General features: G+C 26.7%; 1 protein-coding gene across 1 annotated transcript in view; it reads right to left on the reverse strand.

Moving 5' to 3' along the window:
* LOC111616896 (ADP-ribosylation factor-like protein 8B-A) overlaps positions 1–27,384 on the reverse strand; it is a 28,956-nt gene extending 1,572 nt beyond the window's left edge. Inside the window, exons 1-4 of the mRNA XM_023358252.1 lie at positions 27,133–27,384; positions 5,432–5,512; positions 915–988; positions 678–839 (exon numbers count right to left, since the gene is read on the reverse strand). Coding sequence (XP_023214020.1) covers positions 678–839; positions 915–988; positions 5,432–5,512; positions 27,133–27,255 — 440 coding nt within the window. The 5' untranslated portion in view covers positions 27,256–27,384. The remainder of the gene's footprint in view (positions 1–677; positions 840–914; positions 989–5,431; positions 5,513–27,132) is intronic.
* Between the last annotated feature and the right edge of the window lie 344 nt (positions 27,385–27,728).

Below are 27,728 nucleotides of genomic sequence, written 5' to 3' on the forward strand. Positions count from 1 at the left end.
AAAGCTTGACACAGAATTTAATATTGGTTTGCTGTTCATAATGCATCATCTCAGAATTCCAACAGCACACCCATACATACTCTTAATACTTTGACATTTTGTGTCTTAATTTATCTGAATACATAAATCTACATGTGTCAAACAAGTACTGATATATGTAACAAAATATTTATGTGCACATCCTCATAATTACAACTGTTGCTAGGAAACGTCAAAAGTTTGGTACTGTTAACAAACTTCACTATATGAACACTGGATTTTATGCTTTGAAAGTTAAATGATTATTATTTTCCACATTTTTACATATAAAAAGATAACACAGGTATTCAGTATTACTTAACGTAAATGTATGCAATGGCTATGAAGAAAATCAACAGCTAATCAAAACACTAATTTGAATCTTTGAATTCTATAATAATATATAACTAATGCTAGTTAAATTCTGTTTTTCATCTATAAAATTACATTTGAGATAAAAACAACAATGAATATTGCTGCATTATAGAAGAATATTAAGTGAAAATCTTTCTGAAATAAGCTGTACATTACAATCATCTATAACTAATAATTACAGATGAATATAATAATATTGAAATTAAAAGAATTTTATGAATTTTTTTAGATTATTCTATAATAAAAAAAAATCCTCAAATTATTTTTACATAAACGAAACTTACATCTGTTCAATTAAGTCTTTTTCATCTAGAGCACTTTCGAGATCTCTCTTATTTCCGAGAACAAGAACGGGTATTCCAGCCAACTGTGGTTTATCCAAAAGATTATGTAACTCGTTGCGAGACGCTTCAATTTTTTCATGATCCGCAGCATCCACCATATATCTGAAAGTCAATAGATTTTTTTTTTATAATTTCACTGAAGTATTTTTAGAAAATACGTAATTTAAAGCTACTTACACAATAGCATTAACGCCTCTACAGTATCTTTCCCACATGCTACGAAATCTTGGTTGGCCCCCAATATCCCAGATCTGTAACAAAAAAGAAAATTTAAATATCTCTTATCATAAAAATATATCATTATGCTAAGGAATTCAGTTCGTCAAAATATGGCTACTTTGAGATTTGAAGTGAAAATTCTGTCCAAACTGCAATATGCTTATGTTAACCTGTTTGTTTAGATTGAAGTGCCTTCGTGCTATGTGAGAACAATAGACCAAGAACAGCTCTAATCTGGTCAATATGCTTTTCGAATAACACATTTTTGGGTGTCACCTTATACACAGACTACCATTTTTTCTCTTACCTTGTAGAATACGGCTAGTTTTCGGGATTGTGAGATTGGCCTATAAGTAGCAGATTGAGTTATTTGTAGGGCTCTTGGCTACTATATTTGGGAAACACACTATTTTTTACGCTACTTTAAAAGTAATTTGGGCTAAATTTTGAGGAATTCTGCTTTACTTTTTATAAAACCTATCTGGCAACCTGTGGGGTTCTTACTGGACACGTGTTGTTTACTTGCAGTTTATTTATATTATTATCAATAATTAAGAAAAATTGCATTTGGTATACATAGCCATATTCCATTTCCTTAATAAATTACAACAATTACATGGCATTTGCATATTGTACAGAAATATGGAAATATGTAAAGGCAGAAATACAAGAATGCTACATACAGGATTTCCTGTACGTAGCATTCTTGTATTTCTGCCTTTATTTTTTTTCTCACTTGTATAATAGTTGTTCAGGCATTAACTCTAAGTTTATTAATAAATTTACATTATGTATATTTCCTGAAATTTTGGATACATTTTACCAGAATTTCAATATTTGGACTATGCAAATTTTGATAACTTTCTTTGTATGTAATACCTAATATTTCCTGTCAAATTCAAGTCGGAACTTTGGTGGGCCAGTTTTCTAATTCTCTAATGTTGTCACTTAAACCATTTTTCATACATTTTTCATACATGTGATATAGTGTGTTATCTTGCAAAAAAACTATATCCTTCAAGATTATCTAGTTCTATCAAGCTTGTTCATCATCTAATATTTTTTTAATTTTCTTGCACACCTTAATTCCTTTTTGAATATAATGAAGTTTTCCAACTCCTTGCACAGTAGTGTAACTCCAGACCATTATTCTATCTGATAACTACAGGTAGCCCTCGGTTTACGCCAGCTCAATTTACGCCGATTCACAATAACGCCGTTATGCAATTTGCTGTGTAATTCCCCGATTTTCCCTATGCCAGACTGATTTTCATTTCAGTGTTGACGTATTTACCAAGCCGTGACATTGTACATTCATTAAAACAAAGATTTTTATTGAATATATTTATTTTTTTCTGTTTAATATTATTGGGTATGTATACATTTGTATTAAGTTAATATTAAAACACTAAATGTTTAGGTACCCACGAGTCAAGTTATCAAACTTAATAGTCCAATAAATGGCGTCCGAATCCATAGTGCCAATGAATGTATCCCATATCAGTTCATTTAGGAAAACACCTTATGATGCAGTAGCACTTACGGAGATCACAAACTATCGTTAGTGAGACAAATCTACTTCTCGTTGGCCAGACAATATCTATCTCTCCTTATCCATCTTCAATTTTCCCGCTCAAACTGACCTTATACATGCACTACGGCGACCGGTGGTCGACCAATCAGTGTCTCCACTCGTCCATAGCTCTACGTCAGGTTAACGTATCCTTTCAACTATGGAAAGTTTGACAGATGAACTTTGTGAGTTAGACAATAATTGGAAGCGAAGTGCAAATGTAAAAAGAAACATCATCGCATCCATTTGACCATATTCCGAAATTCTCAATGAAAGAAAACAAAAAATGTAAACAAAGATGGATACTTTTTTCTGAAAAATGTAAGAGATCCGAAACTAAAATTTTTTAATAAAAACATTTCACTTTATTTTATGATATAAATTTTTAATTTTTAAAATATATTTTATGTATTTTGTATTATATTGTAGTAATAAACAAAATTATTTGCTTATTTTTCACTTATGTAGAACCTAACCCTATATCTCACTGTAAATTTGGGTTTGTTTTACGCCAATTCGATTTGTGCCGGCTTTTGTAGGAACAGAACTGTGGCATAAACCGAGGGCTACCTGTATAGTTTTTGTTAAGCAGTCATTTCTAAATGCTTCTCCTGACCTCTATAAACACAATTTGGATTGATATGATGTCAAAGAAGATTTAGATTTGCCAAACCATATTACTTTACTCCAATCCATGCTCTCGTTGTCATTTACACATTGCAATCTTTTTAGTTTATTTCCAAAAGAGAATGCTGGAACTCTACAATAATTATAACTATTCATTTTCATCTTAGATGATGATTAACAGTTTGCCAATTAAGAGTTTACCCTTTACAGGTTGAGATAGTTTTGCGATTGTCATTTTTCTGTTGCATAAAGCCAATCTGTTTTAAAATTCTCTTGTATCCATTGTTTTTTTAGTGGTCTATGCTTTCTCTTTTCATAGAAACAGTTCCTTGTTTGGTAATTATTTAAAATTTTATGAACCTTTACTGATTCTTTTCATAATTTCAACAATATCACAAATGGATTGCCAGATTCTTTCAATCCAATAATTATTCCTTTATCACCTAATGATAGCTGCAATCTCCTATTATTAAAAGAAATTTTTCTACTAAATCAAATCAAAATCTATGTTTACCATAAAAGAATTATTCATATCACTGCACTTTTGGCAATTTCAGTTTTATTTATGATCCTAGAAAAACAGTGACAAAATGATAAGCTGATAACATACCACCCTCCTAATGTTAAAACATTAATCTGCTAAACAGTTTAAAAAGGAACAAATACATAACATCATTATATTAAAACTACCAGCATATATATATATATATGCTGGTATATCAATATATACCAGCAATATGCTATCAATATATATATATATAGCATATTGTTTCATGTAAAATCTCAAAATAATGTTGACTATTTTACAAATTATAGACATTTAAATTAAGTAAGAATAACTTTATATTTACTATAAAGTTGTATTACCAGTAATAGCAAGAGAAGGAAGTGAAAAAATTAATTTTTTCAGTAGTTCTTGCAAAATTGTAAATTTTTAAAATGAAAACTGAGATAACAAATGGCAACAGATAATGTTTCAGAATCAATCTACAAAAATAAATAATTTCGTACAATCCACACAAAAATTTTCATTCCTAAAGAATGTCAATTGGAAAGTATGTACTTCAGACGAACATTTAAGCAAAATATCAATCGATTACTCACAAATCACTTCTTTCTATCAACAATAAACATGTCATAGAATTACAGCAACAATTACTTCTCAAGTAAATCAACATTATTAATCATTAGCAGAAAAATAAGCAAATATTTGCCAAACTTATATAAAAAATAAGTTGCCATTGAATTTTTATTGAACTGGCAAGGAAATATTACTATATTCCAATTACTGACCTTGAAACTATGATTATGTGAATTAAACCCATAAAAAAGCAAATCGGCACAGAGATCAAAAATAGACAAAACAGGTGGATAGATACATCGATATATCACTTATTTGGTTTGTACCCAGACATGTGCAATATAATAAAGGGCTACTGTGCTAGAAAAATATCAATACTCTTTATAATATAGAATATTTACAAAATAAGTGATTATTATTATTTTAGTTTTCAGGAATAGAAAAAGCTTATATTTTGGCAACTATAAATAGAAATATTGAATAATGATAAAGTTTATAATAAATTCTGCAATCATTTTATTCTTACTATCATTTAGGCGTTCCAAAAAGAATGTTACCATTTTAAATTATATTAATTATTATCTGAGAAATATGCAACATATACCAGCTGAGAGAGTAACTGTCCGAGTTTCGTCTCCCATGTGCATTCAAATATTTAGTTGTCTACTATCTCTAGGAAGCACCATAAATGAAAATGGCAACTTTCTATAGAGAAGGCGTTTTGTGATCTGTGGTTCATAAAGTTGGAATTACTTATCATTGTGCAACATGAGTAATCTGTAAGAGCTGCAGAATTACGGCTGTTTTGGGAAGAGTGACAGTGAAAATGCCATGGTAATTGTAGGAAGAATTTGCATCCTGGCCGAATGTGTGCTGTAGCATTCTTTTTGGAAGTTAGGACCCTGTTTATAGTATTTTTATCAAAATTAAAACAAATTTTAAATACATATTTTACTTTATAATTAGAAACTACTTTTAAAACTCACAGCATTTTGTATCAGTTAATAGATTATTGTTCGGTCGATATTCTTTTAATGTTTATACATACAGTAAAACTTTGTTCATCTTATAAGCTAAATAAACTTTTAAGAAATAAAAATAATAATTATTATAAATATTTTATTATAAAACACATCAATTTATGCATGTTAAAATCAGATATATATACATATATATTTTTAATAAATATATTACCTTAATAGTGACATTTCCTTTTGTTACTTTCCTCATATTAAAACCCACAGTGGGAATCATATCTTCACAGAATTGACCAGACTATATAAAAAAAAATTTTAAATATTTTATAAGTATTATTTATTTCTATTTTAAGAACTAAATTATTAATTCATAATACGTAAAACATATACCGTAATTTTACAAACCGCGATTGACAGACGCGTAAAGTTCAAGAGTAACATTAACACAAACCAAAATAAGCATAACATTTGTTCATCATACAATTCGAATACCATTATAATTATCATTTTTAAAATAGGCAGAAAACACTTAAATTGGTCACTTAGGTGAGATATTAAGGTTACAACCTTGATATTTATACGATTTACAGTTTATATAACATGCCCTCATCATTAACTAGCATTAGAATGAGAGGTGATGCTTAACGGAGAAAAAAAAGCAGATGACAAATCAAATAAAAAGAGTATTTCTCGAGTTGAGTTCGAATCCTATGTTTGTACACAAAATTACAAATTTAATAAAGAATAAATAATAATCCTCAAGAACCGAGAGTCAATATTTTGTCAACCACGAGTGAACCTTTTTCTTTTTTTGACAGATGCAATACGGGTCAATATAGCATTACAATATTAGATGATAATTATTTAATTTATGCAAAAATAAATAATCTTATGAATGATACACATTAATAAAAAACTATCCTAAGAATGTTATATAACAACATATATATTATTATTCCAATTTTTATTATATAATATCAGATGTTCCGTAATTTGTAACAATCTTAAAAGCAATATTGATAATTAATGGAATATACAGGATGTTCGTAAAGTTACTGTGCAGTGAGAAATTTGTAACACTAAAGTTTCTTATATGGTATTGCAAGCAAGAGTCTTGTATGCAATACCATACATATAACTTTACTATTACAAATTTCTCACTGCACAGTAACTTTTCAGATATCCTGTAATACATAATGTTGTAAATCAAATAATAAAAAATAAAAATGAAGCAAATCAATCAATATTTTGCTGCTTAATGGCATGATTTTCCCTATACAATCTCCAAGAGAAAATTTGTTTTATTTCTGTCATATCAGAAATCAGCAAGTTTCACGACAGGATATCTTTACAGATCTCGAATAACTTTATTCCAAAACCATTCAGTCGTATTTTACTATTTAAAAACAAATTGCAATTACATCTGATCCAAGATGCAACGATTAGGATACAGAAATAGTTCAACCACTAGTTTAAATTTTTATCATTACGTCCAATCTGCATTTAAAAATTAAAATTTTGTTAAATTAAACAAAGCTACTACAGGATTACGTATTCACATTTCTCGTACGATATCACAGGCATCAATAAAAGTATTGACCACTTAATACTGTATATCATAGAAGATTTGCAATACTTAGAAAATAAAATAAATATATATTAATTGCTCTAATATGTTTATGCAGTTGATGAGTTACAAATCTCTACAATAAAATTTTGACCCCTATATTATCAGTTTATTTACTAATTGAAGTATGAATCAGTGTTTAAAGTCTGGAATTAAAATTTTATAATTGTTTTTAAGTTATTTCAAATGAAATAAGAATAAATTTTAACTAAGACTGCTTAAATATTATATATAAATAATTTTATTGTAGGCAAGTATACTGATTACTTCAACTGATTACATCATAAATACATAAGTCACTAATATAGACAATGTCATACCTTTGTTTGAATTAAGAATGTTCTCTCATTGTATCAACATTTTTAAAACAAAAACAATTAAATTATTATCCCTTATTATAAATATAAATAATTCTCATTCATTAATTAATATGTAAGGAATGTATATATAACTAACTAACTATTGTTCCTTACTAAAAACAATAAAAATAGTTATTATGTAATGTGATTAATATTATGTATATATTAATCACATTACATACACAATAATGCAATTTATTAATCAATAACTATATTAATAACAATTATTATTACTTAATGATACATACAAAACCTTACATAATAAATTCGGCAAATGAAGTCACTACTACTTAATAGATAATATCTAAATACTACTAAATGGAACTTATTCAGCAACCTTCCTCTCATACTTGTGTGTTAAGTCAGCAGGTTCCAATGTACTCCCATTCCTATATGCTATGAAATGTTTGTTTCCTACATGATGTTAATTTTGAGCAGTTTGCAAACGTGGCATCTTGTTTCAAACTTAGGAAGACAGCTATAAAAACATGAAAACATGCATTTGAAGCAAACAAATAGGAAGATCAGTGCTATAACTAGAAAGATGCAATGAGTGCAAAAGGCACAGGGACCAGGATAAAAAAAGACACAGAAATGGGGTATCAAAAAGTAATTTATTGTGACACTGTCACAATGCTGGGCTGCAATTTTTAATCCCTAATTTAAATAAATTATATGCTCTCATCTCAAATTAGTACTGTAATGTCTTGCCCCCGTACTTCATACTTTTACGTTAACAATGGAGTCGTGACAGTCATCTATCTAACACCTTTCAGGGTGAAATTTTTGAATTGAAATAACATGACTTCCAGTTTGCATTGGAAGTTTGTATATAGTTAATCGGGGCCTCCTGTCCCTAAGCTTTTCAATATCTGGTCTTGTCTTTCATCTATGTAACTTTGTTCTATAGATTAAGGAACGACAAATGACAGTGGGAATTTATAAGTCTACAGTTTTTGCAAACTGCAGCCCACTAAATCATGCATACATAGCTGGTGACCAAACTTAAAAATGTCAGAAAGATGCTAGAATATAAACTATTCAAAATAACAATAACACTAATTTCATTGATTAGTAGTATTTTATTTGTAAAAATCTTGTTTAGATAATGCTACGATAATTTATGTTTGTGTATTTATCTCAAATATTTCACTTAAACAAACATGTTTGACAATGAACATTGTACGTATAGAGTATAAGCATTTTAATTTTTCGTCTTTATTTTTTTGTTTAATCGGAGAAATTTAACTTTCATAAATTTATCATTTATATTAATATCACGGTATCTGTTACCAAGGAAAAAAGTGCACCTTATATTTGAATAAATATGGTACACAAAAAATAATACGAGTGTTTTGATAACAGAGAAATTACAGTATAACCTTGATTTAATGGACATCAAATTTAACAGACAAAATTCCCAGTTCATATGTCGTATGTAAAAATTAACACCCTATTAATCTTAAAAAGCTTTTTATATGTAATTAAATTAACAGGTTATATTCTTTCCAAATCCAAAAGTCACCATTCTTAACTTCCATCACAATGAGAGTGTCTCAATATAATCATCATCTGAAGATGAATAAATAGGACACATTTTGTGTTTTTGTCAAATTTAAATTTCATTTTCTTTTTAAGAACATAATCTATTTGTTTAAATACAATTAAAGTGTATTTTCCAAAAAATATTTGTTTATTTATTTCAATTTAGATCATATACTTGTTTATTACAGTCTTAAGAGTAAAGTATGTAGTACATATGCAATTATACATATATAAAACTTTTCGGTAAGATTAACTTCTTATATATACTTAATTTTAATTACACAAACATATCTACATAAGTAAAAACAGATAAACTAACTATTCTGTCAATTTTTTAACGTAGGCATTTGGAAAACATACTTTATTATATAGCGGACTTACGGCTTAGTCCGAATAAGTCCATTAAATTGAGGTTTTCCTATATTTCCAAACACATTTTGAATCATAAATAATTCTGTAACTCTATAAATTTAAATATGTTAAGAATAAAAAAAATAAATAAATATTTTTATCATCTCAACAAACATCAATTTCAATTACGTTTGGTTTTCAAATTTTTCATCCTTATGAAATATAAATTTAATTCATAAAGATTTATATTATATTACAAATAAATATTATCAAATATTTTTAGTTTAATCTCTAACTGAACAAATCTTTAGTCTTTATGGGATAAAGTCTATCACAATTTATTACTTCAAATTCCATAATTCACGAATAAACACAATTCCAAAGGACATTGCATTTATTCATTCAAATGTCTCTAATAAAATAATTTTTGATTTATATAAACCTTTAAATCTACATTAATAAATATATTAACCTACTTTATTTTACTATAAAATTAGACAACAAGGAAAATTTGAACTTTTGTTATAATAATATTTTCCTTTATAAAAAAAAAACAGATTTTATTTAGAAAGAATTTCAGTGTTAGAATAACAAATTTTATAAACAAAATTAAAAACTATCAACATACAATTTAACTGAATAATCACTTTAACATAATTTATTATAACAGTGAACCACCATAAGATAATTTATGCAATAAAACCAGGCTACAGAATAAATAAAAGTCTAATTTGTTCTATATTAATTTTCTAACACTAAATCTAGACTAAATTCTAGATTAGATATTAATCGTAATATTTTAAAAAAAATTTACTAAGTAAGAATGAAAGAAAATCATTAAAGGAGCGAGGATAATTATTCAGATTACGCACTTTTCGGGATTTTCATTAGACGTTCTGACAATTTAAATAGAACAAGTGTTCGTTCAAACAACATTTAAACAAATTAACAGATATATTTCCCTCCTCGGTTTAAAAAATGTTTGAATGTGTAATGTTGGTCGGCTACATTAAATGTTCTGTTGAAATTGTCTGAATGTCAAATGCTGTTGATCTGAAAGCAGAATTGAAAATCTCAAAATGCGATTAATCCAGATAATTATCCCGATCCTTTAACAGAAATATTATGAGGACTGATCATATTCCTCTGAAATCAAATTAATTTCCACTGAATTTACGAATTTAATATGGAATAATTTTATCATCATAGGAAACAATTAATTTGATTAGACATAATTCAAACCAAAAACTCATTTTAAATTAAATTAATAATTGATCTATTAAAAAATAAAATTCTTAAAACATTTTAAGAGTTAGATCATGAGAAATGTTAAAAAACATGCTATTTCTATTTACACATTGTAAAATTTTGTCATATTACAAAATATTTTTATTACTCTTAAAATATTAACAAGATATAATTTGATTATAATGAAAATTAATTTTTCCTTCTATAGTAACAATTCTGTACATTAAAGTATTTAATATTTCAATATATTGCAATAAGCAGGTTAATCTTTGGGTTCGGAACTTTTTGCCAAACCCGAAGATAATCCTTTACAAGGATTAAAAGTATTAGTTTGAAATATAGAGCAATTTCCGGAAAATTAAATTTGTATTTATTATAAAATTCCAGTTTCATTAGATTAATTACAGAACTATTCATAATGACATAATATGAACTGTTTCTAAACTATTTTTATGTATTGCTAAATCTTTAACAGCTATTTGATCAATAAAGAGAAGTTTAATACAAAGTTTTACATTCAATTCACTTACCAGATAAGAATAAGAAATTAGATGATAACATAATATTCATTATTGCAAATTCTATTTTCTTTATTTTGTAAAGATTTATTTTTCAATTAAGAAACTTTTCTGAAACAAAAATATATTAACGTTTGCGTGTAGTCGATCAAATACAGCTATTTTTCTGATCTGGAATTATTCCTATTATAATTTAACCCATGTCTCTCGACCGGTGGTCTGTGGAACTTTGCGAAGATCCACGGTCCATCGTGGTACGAAGAAGGACTTAATATTTCTTGTGTCACAGATCCCCTAGAATCACTGTTCTATACTATATATATTACAATTAATATAGGGCAATAAAGAAAAATATAGAATTAACATACAAAATAAACTTAAAACTGAATTTTGTTGAGTTTCATAACAGAAAGAGGAAAAACAAAATTGCTTACTTTTAATTTTTAAAATCGTCACTTATCAAAACGTATATCAAAGTGCTTAATACAGTCTAGAATTAAGACAGCTTGATTGATGTCAATTGATATTTTGCAGTTTTCAATTTTCAAAATATTTTAAAGCAATTTTCTTCAAATGAGATCACAATACAGATATATAAATACTACTAGATTAAATTTTCAGATATAGGAAACATCAATCAATAAATAAATATAAATATTCATTTAGTGTACTGTGTATGTTTGACATTTTGTAGTAAATTTATCACAAAAGAAAGCTGTATGATAATCCAAAAACAAATGGCATTATTACCGGTTTATATTAATAATAAATGTTAATAAATATATTTATGGCATTAAAATTTAATAATTTTGCATAAAATATTTGCATGTATTATAATTTAAAACCATATTACTTTGAATTTAAAATGCACTTTTTCATACATTTCCATATAAATTTAAAATTTGGATGCATCTTAGATTAGAGGGCCACCAGTGGCCAAGCAGTTCTGCTCCCTGAACACCGATAGTTCGGTAGTGGGTTTGCACCTCGCCCAGATGGGCTGGCCACATGGAGTTTTCTCTACATCTGTAACACCTGAATAGGGGCCAGTTACCCTTAAAAAGGCATCCCTCCTAGGCAGACCGCCCAAGTATTGTGTCACAATAACTTAACAAACCAAACGTTAAATTAGAGGTATTTTTTAAATTCATGGTATTATTTGTTACTCTTCAAAAGTCTGGATTTAATGAAAAATTTATACTATTTTCTGGTATTTGTTTATATTTTCTGTCAATTAAACTTTATTTCAAATACATTATTCATGTTTTTACTCTAACAAATTCTTGTAAACTATATTTACTTCTAATTAACATCCAGTTCTCTGACAAAACCTGTTTGTAAAATGTGGGGTGCATCTTATATTCAAGTAATACTTATTACATTTTTAACTGAAAATATTCTGCAGATGACTCTTAACTCTAACTTTCGATTATTCTACTAATTATGACTATTAATACAAAAATAAGACAAGAAATATTTGAAATAACTTTCTCTTTTCACTTATTCTTCTAACAAATTTACAGAATTAAATGGGCAAGTTTCAAATTAGTGTTATAAACAGACATAAACCTTTAAGTTAATGTAATATTTGTGAAAGAAAATAATTTATTAACGTTAAGTATCTAAAAAATGTTACTTTATTACGCATAACTGTCTAAATTTTGCTTATTTTTATTATTTAATATTTGAAAACAAAAACAATTTCATAAACTGATCATATGTAATCATTAACTAAGCAATAAAATTTTTAAAGTACATTTTAAGTACAGCCACTCAGAAGACAATTTTAATTCACAGATCTTTTAGTTACTTTGTATATGCATTTTGGATTGGAGTTTTCACCAATCCCTCTTCAGTATATGTACAATCTGTGACAGACTTGCTTTCTCCCGATATTTTACTTTGCGTCAATCACAATAACCATCATCCCGCATCTTATATTGTCCTACGTTGTCATCCTATAGTGATTATATCCGAGAAATACTGCTAATTTTAGCATTATATTTTATGTTTAAATATAGTGATTCTGTAAATTATATTTTGAATCTTTGTAAGTATTCTGATATTCTTTACGAAATACTGGCTTTAACTTAGAACACAAACTTGAATTTTAAATTTATGGTACTTAAATTGCTAATTTACACACATTTTTGTAAATTCAGACAAACTGAAAATCCAAATGGGTTATGGTCCCAATTAGTCTATATTTTCAACTATTCACTGTACATCAAGACCTCATTTAATGCTTCATTGATTAACATTGATTCGATATAATGCTGTCTGCTCGAAGCCTAAAAAAAATGCTCAAAATTTACGCTGATTCAAATTATTGCAGCATTTCATAATTTGTATAATATGATCATTCCTGAAAAGAACCAATTGGCAAAAGGTGGCAATTCATCATAGCACTGTACTTCCCCAAAATCTATGTTTGTTTTTGTATATCGTTCTCATTAGCAGTAAAACAATGTCCATGCTATCAATATGATATGGAGTGCTGCATAAAACGTTATTAATTTGTGTGTGAATGATCTATTTTGAAAGGTGTGCAAAAGAAAGACAAGGCATTTTGGATGCAATCTCCTGCAACAGACATTTGCTTGACGAAAGAAAGAAAAGCAACAAATGTCACTAGAGACTTCATCGCAAAATTATCAAGAATTTTGTTATGTAACATATATTATTATGAAAATTAATATAAAAATAACTTAAAATTAAAGTAAAATTTGTTTATTTTTGTTTGCACGTTCCCCTTTCCCTATTTACTACAGATTCAAATGATCTCATTTAACGCTGTTTCATTTAATGCTTTGTCATCTAGGAACGCATCCTAAGTGCAAAACAAGGTCTTACTGTATTTAATTATTTTACAATTAAACATTTTTTACTTAAAATATCTTTAATAAAACAATAAATTTAATTTTAAAACAATACGATTAATTGCATTTTATTATCTAATATCATAAAAAATAAAATTATTTTTGTAACATTTAATAATTTATCATTTAAATAAATCTTAAATAATTCATTAACCATTTATTTCTTTAAAATTTCATGCATTTGTCATAGAGCGCATGATATTGATATATTATGACATTGAATAACATTAATGCATGCTTACCAGATTACTGAAAGGAGTTTGGAAGATTACAAATTATATTAAAAATAGCCGGCATGATATTGTAAATTAATTGTTAATTTTAATCCTGATGCTTTTTTAATAATAAATTAAAATTTTTCTTGGTAACCATTAAATATTTCACAAAATAAATATTAAAAATTTCCATTCAACAAAAAACAGAGCTGTTCTTAAGCATTAATTAAGATATTCTACTGTAAAATGGCATATACAGTATTTATATGAATAGTTTCACTTAGTACTTGTACAACTCAAACGGAAATTAAATCTAAATCTAAAATAATCACACAAAATTTTGATTCTAAAGATTTTTACGGTTTTTTCATTAACTATACAATTTTTACTTAAAATCTCGTAACTTATAAGAAAGGAGAGGAATAAAAAAACTGAAATAAAATAAAGCATTTTAGCTTAACTTGTGTTTATAATTAGTCACATTTCCATTAATGTTTTTACATACAAATGAAATTCTAAATTAGAACAGGTTTTAATTAAAGAAAGAACATTTTAAAAAGTTTTGTCCTTAATCCAGTTCTTACAGATTATTAATATTTCATTTAGGATCTTTAGATCAACTCTCCTGAGATTTATGACTGAATAATAATCTATTCTCTTGAGAATGCCCTTTTGGCTATATCTTATTCTTTTGTTTTCAGCTTTGAAATGTAGAGACAAAGCTAATCTTTCTCTCTATTTGCATTTCAAGATAATTTCCTTTAAAATCTCATTCTGAAGCTTTTTCTGATTCAACAGTTTTCATTTATTCTCTGAAAACATCATACTCATTTGATATCAGACGTATTCTGAATTATATTTCTTTTAAGAACATTATTAATCCTTTGGTTTATTGATTCTTGTAACTTTTATAGAAGTTCGTATAATATTCAGACCCGATCTTTATGAATCAAAATAATATTTGAAACATTCAAAAATGTAAGGAAAAAAGGACTACACAATCTACAAATTAAACAATTCAGGGATGGTAAACATCAAAGTTTACAAACTGCTTGAATATCCTGTGAGGATTGCAGTACGTTTGATTGCAATTAATAGGATATTCAATATATGAAAAATACTCATTATAATTTTTACTCTGCAAAAATTGCAAGTATCATCTATTTATACTTGTAAAAACACAACAAAAGATCAACACAGAACTTTAAAATGATAAAAAGTAACTAGACTCCTCTAATATATGGGAATTATAGGTTCAATTTCTATAGTGAGTTACATTTTATTGAATATTTTTACATTTCAAATTATTAAGTTGTTAAACTATTCAAAATATGAGACCATTTCTATCTTTAATAAAATGTATTCTCATTATTAGTAAGTTTAATGAACTAAAATTCCTATCAGAACTATAATAATCTGATAATTTAGCATATGATAATTATCATCACCTCTTTACTATATCTGATAATCATATTTAGTAGAATGCAATTTGATATTACTTTCTTGATATCTTTATTTTCTTGTAAATGTGACATTTCAAGCTCATTATAGAAATGAATTTTGCTATAAAACAAACACTTACTATAATAGTGAACGAATACTAAAAGATATTTTATTTTTAATTTCTTTATTAAAGTGAATTATCTATAAAATATCGCTTAATTAAACAATTTCAAACATTTTGTATTGACTAATTTTCTAAAAATATATACACATTCATTTAAATTAATTTAAATATGATAAAGATATATACAACACACTATTTAATTTTATTTAAATCTACAAAAATTTTCAGGAAATAGAAGAAGCATGAGTCATGTTAAAATCACAATATCGCAAGTAGACAAATTAATCTGATAATAACCTGTATATTGTAATTTATCAAAGATATGAAACAAATTCCAAAGTTGATATGAGGTTTCTACATTAATTATTTAGAAACAATTTGTTAAAAGTAAATTATGTCGGAAAATATTTTAAGATGTCCACATTTCAAAATTAGTTTTATAACATAAAATATTAAATAATAATAATAATGTAAAATATATCCACTTTATCGATCATATGTTTTAAATATTCTAGGATTAATAAATGCAATTTTAAATTATAAAGTTTGTTTTTAATGTTATCAGATATTATTATTTAATGGAATTAAAAACAATGCTCTATATAAGAGCATTTCTAAATTTAATTAATTCTGCTAAGTAATTAAAATTTGTTTTTCTTATCTTTTGTTTTTCCTTAATTATTGAAAGTCTCCTGATATCGTATGGATGAACTCTTGATATCAATAAAAATACCTTTAAGAATACCAATAACAACACATATTTATAAATATTAAAAGCTTATCCGTATACAGAACTTTCTCTGGAAAAAGAAAAGTTAACTGTATATTCTGTAATAAGACACGTATATTTTCTTGTGTATAAACCATGTGTTATTTGTGTTTAAAAGACAGTTTGAAAGGGGCACAGGTTATGTGATGAAGTGGATTATATGTCAATTTTAAATTGCAATTGCAAACTTAAAAAGCAATAGCTGCTCCCACAGGCATGGTGTATACTATATACCATGCATTGGCAGAACAAGAATAACTGACACTCCTAGGCAAAGAAAATGTAAGCGCCCTGTTTATATATTATACTCACACAAGCATACACATACACCCACATGTGTGAATATGTATAAAAATATCATCATTATGAACATTCTAACAAATTTTTATAAATTAACACTAATGATCAATCTTTTCTTTGTTTAAGAGTAAGGCTGGCTCCCCAAGGCATTGCCTAGGCTCGCCTAATGGTATAACTGGCCCTGCACCATGCCTATGGGAGCAACTGTTGATTACCACTTAGCACTGTTTGCATAACTCAGTGTGTTATGAAAACAGATTATACAATGGGTGGGTTACGCAAACACTTTTGTTCTAGCAATTTTCTGCAGAGTATGTGCTATTTTGAGCTACATGCACAAAAAGGATGTCTCTTATTCTTGTTTTTTTTTCCATCTTAAAAAATATTTAGTATTTAAATAATAAATCAAATTTTTTATTTTAGATTACAGATTTATATAACAACTATATAGCTTTTCTAAAACGTTTTATATTTAATTAAAAAAATTTATAATAAATTCGAAATCTGAGTTACGCGTTAAAAGATTTGTTGTTTTAATTTTTCTCCTTATTTTTGTGCATACTGCTAAATGATGACCAAAAAGTACCAAAGATTTTGACAAATTTTGTTGAATTTCCAAATAAAATAATCACATAATTCTAAAATTAAAAGATAATGAAAGATTTCATATTCCTAGAAAAAAGCCTTATATATATGTGATTCAAAAGTCTCCACCTAGAGCTACAGGATTCACCTTATCGTGCATCGCTTGCAAGTCCCAGAGCACCATTTCATTGAAAGCGTGCACAATATTTTCTTCTGAATCACAGCAAATGCATGTGACATATGAATGACTAATGCATATAACCAATCTTAAGAAAACATATGATCACCAGTGGGTTTGTGTTTTATATGGAGACTTTTGAGTCATCTTGTATATAAGTTTAAAATTATATTAAAAAACAAGATTAAACATTATCACCAGAAAAATATATTTTATATTTTTCTAAACTTTCAAAATAACTGTTGAAATTTATATAAATTTAGTATTAAGTTATTAAAAGAAAGAAAGAAAAATAAAAATAAAAACAATTTATCAATGAACTTATCTGTTTCCTGTAATTAGAACAATTTCTAAAATAGAATTTCTTTGAAAGTATATGTATACATATACAAGTATTAAGCTTGCAAAATAAATGCTGTAATTTCATTTTGTATATTTTATATACATATTAAATAAAATAAATTAAATTACATAATAAAAATACTGCTAAATATTTTTCCTTAAAATTCACTTTTATTCTTGTGAAATTACACTGAATAAACACTGTAATGGATCCATACCAGGTGTACTTAGCAGAGAAAGACTACAGTGTTATTATATAATGTAAGGTTCACTGAGAGGAAATTCTTTATTTAACAAATATTTTCTACCTAATACCATAGGCCATCTTCAGGTTTGAACTAAATTTAAGAAATTATTCCAAGAATAGAGCATTCTGATTTTAATTTTTACATTTAAACTATTCTAAATACAAATTTAAAACGCACAAATGTAATGGATATCAAAGGGAGATCTTCATGTAACTTTATACACAATCACTTGTATTGGATTTAAAAAAACTTTTTTCATATTGACATGAGAGAAAATTAGTATATTATAATAAAATTTTAATTAAAAAATTTTTAATATCCCTTATATTTGTACACACAAATTTTAAATAATTATGCAGACTTACGATATCATTCATCTGTGAATTTAATTTAAACTTATTTATTTACTCGCGGAATACAGGTGATGTTATCGAGACTAACTGCAATCCCACATACAATGAACAGAAGCTGGAGACATGTAGAAACGAAAATGTGTGTATTTATATTTTAATTTTTACTATATATCAAGTGAAAAAAGTGATAAAATGATCTTGTTTGTAAATAAATATTGAAATAGTTTGTATTTTATTTATAAATTATTGTTTTCTTGCCTACAGTTCAGAAGTTCTAAATAAAACATACCATTATCAACCATATTGTGAAGGATTATTCATAATCTGAAAGTTGTTATATTAACATTGAATTTAATTTCTTATGTATTAATTATAAACCAAATCCAACAGAATTTTTTTGTAATATAACTTACTGTATATTAAATATATAAACTAAAACAAATCCAGGAATAAATCAATCAAATCTAAATGGCTGGATTTAATTAAAATTAGTATAAATGTAGTGTTAAAATCTGGCAGTTTAAATATAACTTATTGTACTTAAATAGTGCAAATTCTGTACTTACAAGAAAAATTCACAAGATTTAAAATAATTGAGAATTTTTTTTAAACATTACCTTACACTATTGTTTTCCAATGTTAAAATAAAACAATATTCAACTATTTTTATATCTTTTTGTCATTTGAAATACAAGATTATCACATACAATGCAATTAACATTCTATGATTTTACAATAGACTATACTAACGATTGAAAACAAAAGAAATTTAAAATCAATTGCCATGGTAACTATATTTGCATTATCTCTCGTAGCGTAAAATTAAAATGTCAATTAAGCATATATATATATATATATATAACACAGAAAACAGCAGCAGTTTTAATTAATTAAAATCATGAAACCAAATGTTTGTCTTAAAATGAATTTGTCAATCTGTAGAATGTAAGGAATGGTATCCCATCTTGTTACTGATACACACTAAAGACAATGTTTTACTTTTAGAAATGAGTACTTAAAAGTAAACAGAAATTATCATCCAGCATCAGTAATTATAATTTAAGATTTATTTTATATTTAAGATTTATTCTAGCTTAAATCACTGTTAATAATATCTGAAATGATCTCTGTTTTTATAAACAAACATTAAAAGATTAATTAATCAAAGTTATATTTAATAAACTGTATTTGGCATTCATTACAATGACAAATGCTATCATAAAAAAAAAACTCTCAAAAAAAAAAAAAATAAATAAAATACAGGTATTTAACTCTAAGAAGGAAGGAAGTTTCTAAATTGTATTCTTTTGAAAGAATATTTAAAAGTCAGATGCAACAAGGAAGAAAACAGTTGTTAAACTGGTTTTCGGATAGTACTTGTTATTCTCATGTTGTACAGACGGATTAAAGTCAGATTATTTTCTTCGGCATCATATACCAAACAACAATAATCAAAAATACATTGATTTAATTAAATTGCTAAATTATAAATTACTACCGAGAAGACAAACTATGTTTTAAACAATTTATTAACTTTAACATTACATAAAGTGTGCTATACAATTTTACTTGATTCGGTATAGTGAGAAATAGAATTTGGGATGAAATAGTTTTGTATTTTTGAGATGAGTAATTCAGTTACAATAAAGAAAATTATATTCTGTACATAAAACACAGACATAAAAATTGTATATCAAATTTAAAATCATACAAAATAATAATAATACACAAAATATGACAGAGGCATGATATGACAATTACAGATAAAACAATTCATCACAATAGATCTGAAATCATTTTCATTGACAAATGTAATAAGATCACTTACATTATAAACATTTCATTCCAAACACTCATAGCATAAAAAAATGCTCGCACTGAAAAAAATCAACAAGTACACTCCATTTGCCCAAGAAATAAAGCAACTGTGAAAGATGGATAGGGTATTTATTGTACCTATTGTCCTCTCTTTCACTGGTATCATACCACATATGTTATACAAAAGTGTAGAAACATTAAACATTAATAAAAACACATACATGACACTATAGAAAGCTGGAATATTGAATACACGTCACATTGTAAAGAAGTTTCTAGATGATACATATACCAATAACAGCTTAATATTTCACTTGTTTGTGTAATTATGTGTTGACTTTATATTCTAGCATAGAACTTGGCACCATACCAGCTGAACATGACATTTGCAACACAATAAATCAATTATGCTGCTTTAAAAATTACTTTACTATTACAATATAGATATACTCAAATATATTCACAGTGATGCAAGATATAGTATTCTGTTAAGTATTTTAAGGGGCCAAGTTAAAAAAAAAAACTTGAAATTAAAATAATACAACTTTTCTTTCAATAATTCATATCTGTTTAAACAATGTACAGCCACATTACAGTGAATTAAGTTTATGAAGTATTTATTTATTTAGATATTTCCTGCTTTATCAGTTTTGTTAAAAAAAATTTTGTTCTTCCCATAAATAAAACCACAGGTATAAAAATACTCATAAAAATACTATTAAAACTCACTAAAAACTTAACAGTATCAAGCCAAATGATTACTGGATTATACAGGTTATATTAATACCACTATCAATGATTAAATTTTAAGTAATAATAATCAATCTAATGATTACCTTCATAATGCATATAAATTGTAACTATATAATATATAACACATTAACTAGTTACCAAACATAATTGCTAACATTAGGTATGAAGAACATGCATGCCATTGATGACAGCCCAGAGTACAAAAAGAACAAAAAAAAAGTATTAACATGGAGTAGTTGACTTTAAATTTCATGGAATTGTTGAATTTGTATTTGGCACTGTCAGCATATCTAATCAGATAAATGATACAGTTAACAATTCAAGGAAGGCGAAACTATCTTTGCCCTATCTTTATTCTAGATAAAGAAATGCTACACATCTGTAGATTATTTGGCTGGCCATTCTTATGGCCATTCTGTAGAGATTATTTGGCTGGTCTATAATTCTTATAAGTAGTCATGTTTCTATTAGAATGAATGGAAAGTTTGTGATATTCAACAGATGTTGCTAGACATGGAAAAATGTGATTTAATTAAAGTTGTTGTGATAATTTTAGAACACTATTGATAACTTATAGAATTGTATAAAATACTTTATTTTGAATTTTCTTTTAAATGTTTTACTTGAATAAAATCAAGAAAAACAGGTAAGATGCATATATGGTTGAGTTTTAGAATGATACCTCCTGCCACATGAACATTGTTTATAAATTGTATATGATGATGCTGTTAAACTGCGTATGACAGAAATTACATTGCTGACTGATAGATAAATATTATTTTAGATGTATGGTACTGTACATCAACTGAGTTTTTGAAAGTGATGTTCCAGCACCATCTCTAATCTGAACAAAATTGCAAGAGGAAATTTGAAATTCCTATGGCTAGTAGACTAGTTTACTAAAAGACTGCAGATGGTATTGTATGTAGGACACGTTTATTTACATTATTTACACTGAACTTGTTAGCGGGGATACTGCAATTCTGTGATATTCTTAGTTAATTCTGCTTAAATTTAACCCTAGCTAGCACTCTAGCTCTAGCTTTAACAAGAGATGAGTGTGTCAATGGTGATGTCAAATTTACTATTCATTTAATTTAAGTTTCTAGCAGTCCATGTTATACTTTAGACTGGGAGGTGTACAATTACTGGGTTATAAGTATGTTAAGGAATTATTATATGTAAAATTGTAAGAACAGTTAATCTGGCTAGGTTTTGAAACCAAGGGTGCTGGAAATTTAGTAATGTACCTGTATTAATTAACCTGTCTTCACATTTTTCTCAAAAAATACAACCTAATATCATTATTTTTTTCATAAGTTTATTTTGAAATATTGAAAATTTTATTGTAAAATTATGAAATGACTAAGATGTGTTTATTAATTAAAATGTATTAGTAATTGTGTTTTGTATCTTGTTGGACTTAAAAATCATTCATTTAAAATTCCATTGATATAGTTTTACAAGAAGTGTTTTTAATGATCTTTAAATAAAGAAAATAAAAATTAAAACAATGTTGATAACTTAAAATAACTATGACTATCGTTACTAAATTTTTAAAACATAAATGACTCAGATACAAAAAAATATCTGTTTAAAAATATGCTAAATTGTGAGATGTTTTACATGTTGATGATGAAATATTTGTGCTAAACAAACAACAAAAGGAAAAATTTCCTGAAAAAAATAACATCTTATACCTAATCTGAAAACTGGAAAAATGATTATCAGAATACTTTAATAAGTGATTATTAATCAAAGTCTCTCTCAAACATTAAATTTGATTTTTTAAATAAACAGAAATTTTTCATAATCTGACCATAAAATTATAATTAAGACATTCTTATTTATCATAAACTTTCCACAATTTCCTAACAATTTATCCAAAAAAACTCCATAGGCGTATCTCTGAACTATTATATCAGATGAAAATTGACAACTGTAATTTATCATCATTTGAGAGAAGCTAACGGAAAATAATACCACAAATACAATCTTCTTTCACATTCATATAAAAAAAAAAAACAGGAAAACTCTGAAATCCTCAACAAATTTTATACCTTTAATTAAAAAAAATTAATTTATTCTTTATCTTCAATAAAATTTTATATAATTCCACTAAAAGTAAACAATTTTTGTTAATGTTTATGCTTATAAAAGTCATATATTTTTATAATACTATACAATAAACTTTTATTTAAATCATTTAAAACAGGGGTGGCCAACACGAGGCCCACGGGCCACATGCGGCCCGCCTGGAGTCATGTTGCAGCCCGCGGAGCTAGGTCAAATGAATGTAAATGTTAACTTTATTGTACATATCAGCAAAAGAACATTACATCATGAGTTATTCGTATCATGTATTTTTAAATTATAGCTAAGAGAAATTTGAAATATCTCTCATTTTTGAAAAAATTAATAGATTTTTAATTATTTCAAATATCCCGCTATTTGACACTCAAGGTTACTTAGTTTTTTTGTCCGACGCTAGGTGTTGAAAAAATTTAATATAAGACTTCAACTTAAGCTATATATGTTCTGTGGTCTTTGGCGTTTTTGGGAAGCTCACAATGCTATCGGGCTCATACTCATAACTACTTTCAGTCCAGCTTGACAAAGTTCCGTGTTATTCTGTAGTTTCATTTTATTATCGCCAATGCATCTGGAGAGATTTTGCAATCGACATTAAAATACATATTTAACATATTTATAATTACAGTTCAAACTACTTTAACCAAGTAGCCTGTCTACCATATCAATTCTATAATTAAGTAAACCCGGAAATGTTGGAGAAATTTCATCAAGTTGGTTTGGAAGAGTTCTATGAAACGTATTTGGAAAAGGATAAATATCCTGCGTTTTACAAACATGCTCTGACAATGGTTTTACTATGTGGAAACACTTATGCGTGTGAATAGCTTTTTAGTCGCATGAAGTACATCAAATCACAAGCGAGATCGAATTACTGATGTTCATTTGGAAAACTGTTTGCGTGTAGCGACATCAGTGGAGATCAATTTTGATGCACTTAGTTCTGTAAAACAAAGTCAGATGTCTCACTTTTAAATAGTCTAATAAATATATTTGATTCTCGGTTATGTTTTATTTTCTCCAAAAAATAAATACCTATTTTTTGTGTTTTTTTTTACATTAAACCAGGCAAGTGTTTGACCACGATCTCACCTACTGGGAAACGACGATGTGGTTGAAGCTGTACCACGCTTGCTTGTTTACTTTAATTTAAAAAAAAAAAAATTAGGTGTGTGGCCCGGCAGGAAATATTATTTCTGAAATTTGGCTCGCCTTCTGAAAAGGTTGGCCACCCGATTTAAAATGTCTTTTACATATAATATAGTAGAGTTATGTTTGACGTAACATAAAAATTTTAGCTGAGTTAATCTATGCAACTTTAATAGTGGGGATAAAATTAAAAATGCTAATATTTTTAGCCCGTCTTCAAGTATGGACAATCGAAAGTGGAATGCCGGCTCGAATATGACCCGCTAACCGAGTCAAAAACATTGGTAAATAACCAGAGTTCAGAATACAGGCTCTCCTTTCAACAGATTTACATATATCCTATAATATAATTTATTACTAAACTATTATATAAATTGATAAAATGTTAAATTTACATAATTATGCTTATCTAAAGCAAAAATTATCTTAATGTTTATTATTCTAATTCCAACATAAATGATAGACAATGTTTTATTTATAATTTTAAAACTTGAATCTTAGACGTACAAAAATTTGAGAAAAATTACACAGTATAATTACAATTTTTTAATAAGTATTTGTTATATTAAGCCTGTTTGTTACAATAACATAATGCTTATAGATCAAAATTAATTATAAAATTCAATCATTTAACTGTGTACATGAGATAAAGTCAATGTATCAGATTAAAAATCTTAAAATTTTTCCTATTTCAACATATTAAATACTTAAAATATTACCTGTGCTGCCTATATAAGAAATTATTTAAAATTTATTCTTGTATTTAAGCTTTTTAATTAATTGCAAATCAAAATTTAATTTTAAGAAAGAGCTAAAAACAAATTACTTTTTATCAATAAACCAATTACATAAACTGGAAACGGTTTATAACTAAGAATATTTAGCAATATTCTTCTCATTCAATGATAAAAATCTTAAAATTTAAATTTAGATATAAGAAAATGATCATCTCGATTGAGTGTTTCCATTCTTAAAATCCAATTTTAACGGTCGCTTATATTTTGAATAATAATAATTATTAATTAACATAGATTTTTGTAAAATTTAATATGAAACAATTCAGTTTCAATTATTATTACTATTATTATTATTAAATCTGTCTTTAGATTAGATTAAAATGAATTTGTTGTTTATATAAAATTATCTTCAGTTTCCTAATTTTAATTCCTCTGTAAATTAATTTAGAATCTTTAAATTTTATACATCAGCGAAGTCGATTCCAAATTTATTTTTATTTCAAAAATTAAAATGAAATCTAATAGGTTAAATTCTTGTTTTCTTATACAGTTTTGCTCTATTTGCTCGATTATAATAGTTTGCAGTCATCAAAAAATGTATTAATCAAGTTTATTTTTTTCTTTTTTGTCTTATTCTTAAACTTGAAATTTTATTTAGAGCATGTTTTGAAATCTTGACATCGAAACTTGCCAATTCTAATCATTGATATGTATGTTATTCTTAATCTTTAATAAAGGTTAAATAGGTTTAAATTTTTAAAATAGTTAACATTTTTACTTGAACATTCGACAAATATTTTACATACTAAATCGAATTTGAATGTTGTTTCTTTAATCTTAAATCATCCTACTTAACAGGTCATTCTAGGTTATACAAGGTTCTTTTATGCCAATCAATCAATCAATCATGTTGTTATTATTCATTACACAATTATTAATTAATTTCATAAAATTTTTTTCACTATTTTTTCAGTTTTCTCCAACAGAAAGGGTTTATTCAACACGACAGACAAACATTAACGATGGCAATATTTATTTTATTAGCGTAGCATACATTTGTACTCTTCAAAAACAGAAGAAAAAATAAGTTACCCAGTCTAAAATAATCCAATTTTTATTACATGTAAGTAACAAAAAACAAAATCATAAAAATCAGTTTATTTCGGAGATTCTGAGAATGTTTTATTGCTAATGAAACATGTTATCATCTTTCTAGAGGGGGAAAAAAAAAGATCAGGTTCCAGTTTTTCAATACAGCCATATCGGACTACGTACAAAAACAGTCTAATAAATTTTTAAAACTCGGCTTACTATTTAATTAATATATATATATATATATATTCTTCCATCTATAGATCACATTTTTCACTTGTTTGAACTATGAATTAATCAATTGCATATAATCATGGTAATTTGACAATACATGTTACGACGTAGAAGAGGAAAGCAGTAATATATATATATATATATACACACGTGTGTGTGTGTGTTTTTTTTTAATGTTTGGCAAAGTACGACGATACAGTTTTTGAACAGTTACGTGTATCACATATAATCATGACATTAAGTAAAAGAAGAAAGCGGAAACAAACGCATATGCGTATTTAAATGTTTAGCGAACAATGACGATATACCGTATTCGAATGGGTATACCACATATTAATCAGTCGCGTATTAAACGGAGACGATAACAAACACATATACCCGAACGGGTACGTAAACGATTAACCACAGACTAATCAATCAGGTATAACCACGACGATTAAGCCACACACAAATATCACGACGAAGAAAGTAAGGAACACGTATCTGAACGTTTAACGGAAGACGACGACTTAAATACCTTTATTCCACCCTACTACACGACAGAAATGTTAACTCAAAAGTAAATTAAGCTGAAATAAAGTCAAACAATGATGATGATGATGATGATATATACATGTGACCTATACATGTGTATCAATGATATATTTGAATCAGTACATAATTTATACACATCTTTTATTAAATGGACAACGAAGACGACTGGCAGGAATCCGAATAATTACGAAGAACTAAATTTAGTTTTGTTTTCCAAGTGCACAGACCTCAAGCGAAGATGACTAACGCGTGGATATTGAATCGTATCGACCAAAAAAAAAAATAAATAATAAAGAAAAGAATCAGAGAAAAGATTTAAGCGTAAAAGCGCACTAAACCAGAAAAGCAAGGAGTAAATGAATAAATAATAAAAGCCAGAAACGAAACGAATAATGAATAATTAAAGAAGGTTTATTGATAACTTACCGAAATGACATTTACAAATGTGGTTTTGCCGGAATATTGTAAACCAACTAAAGTTAATTCCATTTCTTCTTTCCAAAATAGGCTCTTAAACCAATCTAATATTCTATTAATTAAAGCTAACATCTCGATTATAATAATTATTTCTTTCTTTTCCTCTCTAAAATATCGGTCGAATGTGTGCCTCTTTAATCACGCTCCACCATCTACAGAAGACCGATTCTCGTCTCCTAACGGGCGCTAGATGGCGCTCTCTCTCTTCCCGATATTTATTTAAATCGATTTTACTTTATTATCGTATATTCTATTGCGCACTTTAATTCTAAACGACATCGTTTATTTTTTAAATATATAAATTTATTAATATTAATTAAATAAAATTATTTGTATTTGTTAAGAATTATATCTATTATTATTATTATTATTATTATTTATTTTTTTTGTGGTAATTGAGTGTTTACTTTTTTTTTTTAATATTTATGACCGTGTTCTAAGATGGCGACCGAAAGATAATTCCGTTTACGTATTTAATTAATTTCTTCCTATTGTTAATTTTTTTTTCAAAATTGCAATTAAATAGCTTTATAAAGAATTTATAT

Source organism: Centruroides sculpturatus, unplaced genomic scaffold (genome assembly GCF_000671375.1).
Source record: "Centruroides sculpturatus isolate CEXI.00-Female unplaced genomic scaffold, Cexi_2.0 scaffold1040, whole genome shotgun sequence".
NCBI classification, from domain to species: Eukaryota; Metazoa; Arthropoda; class Arachnida; order Scorpiones; family Buthidae; genus Centruroides; species Centruroides sculpturatus.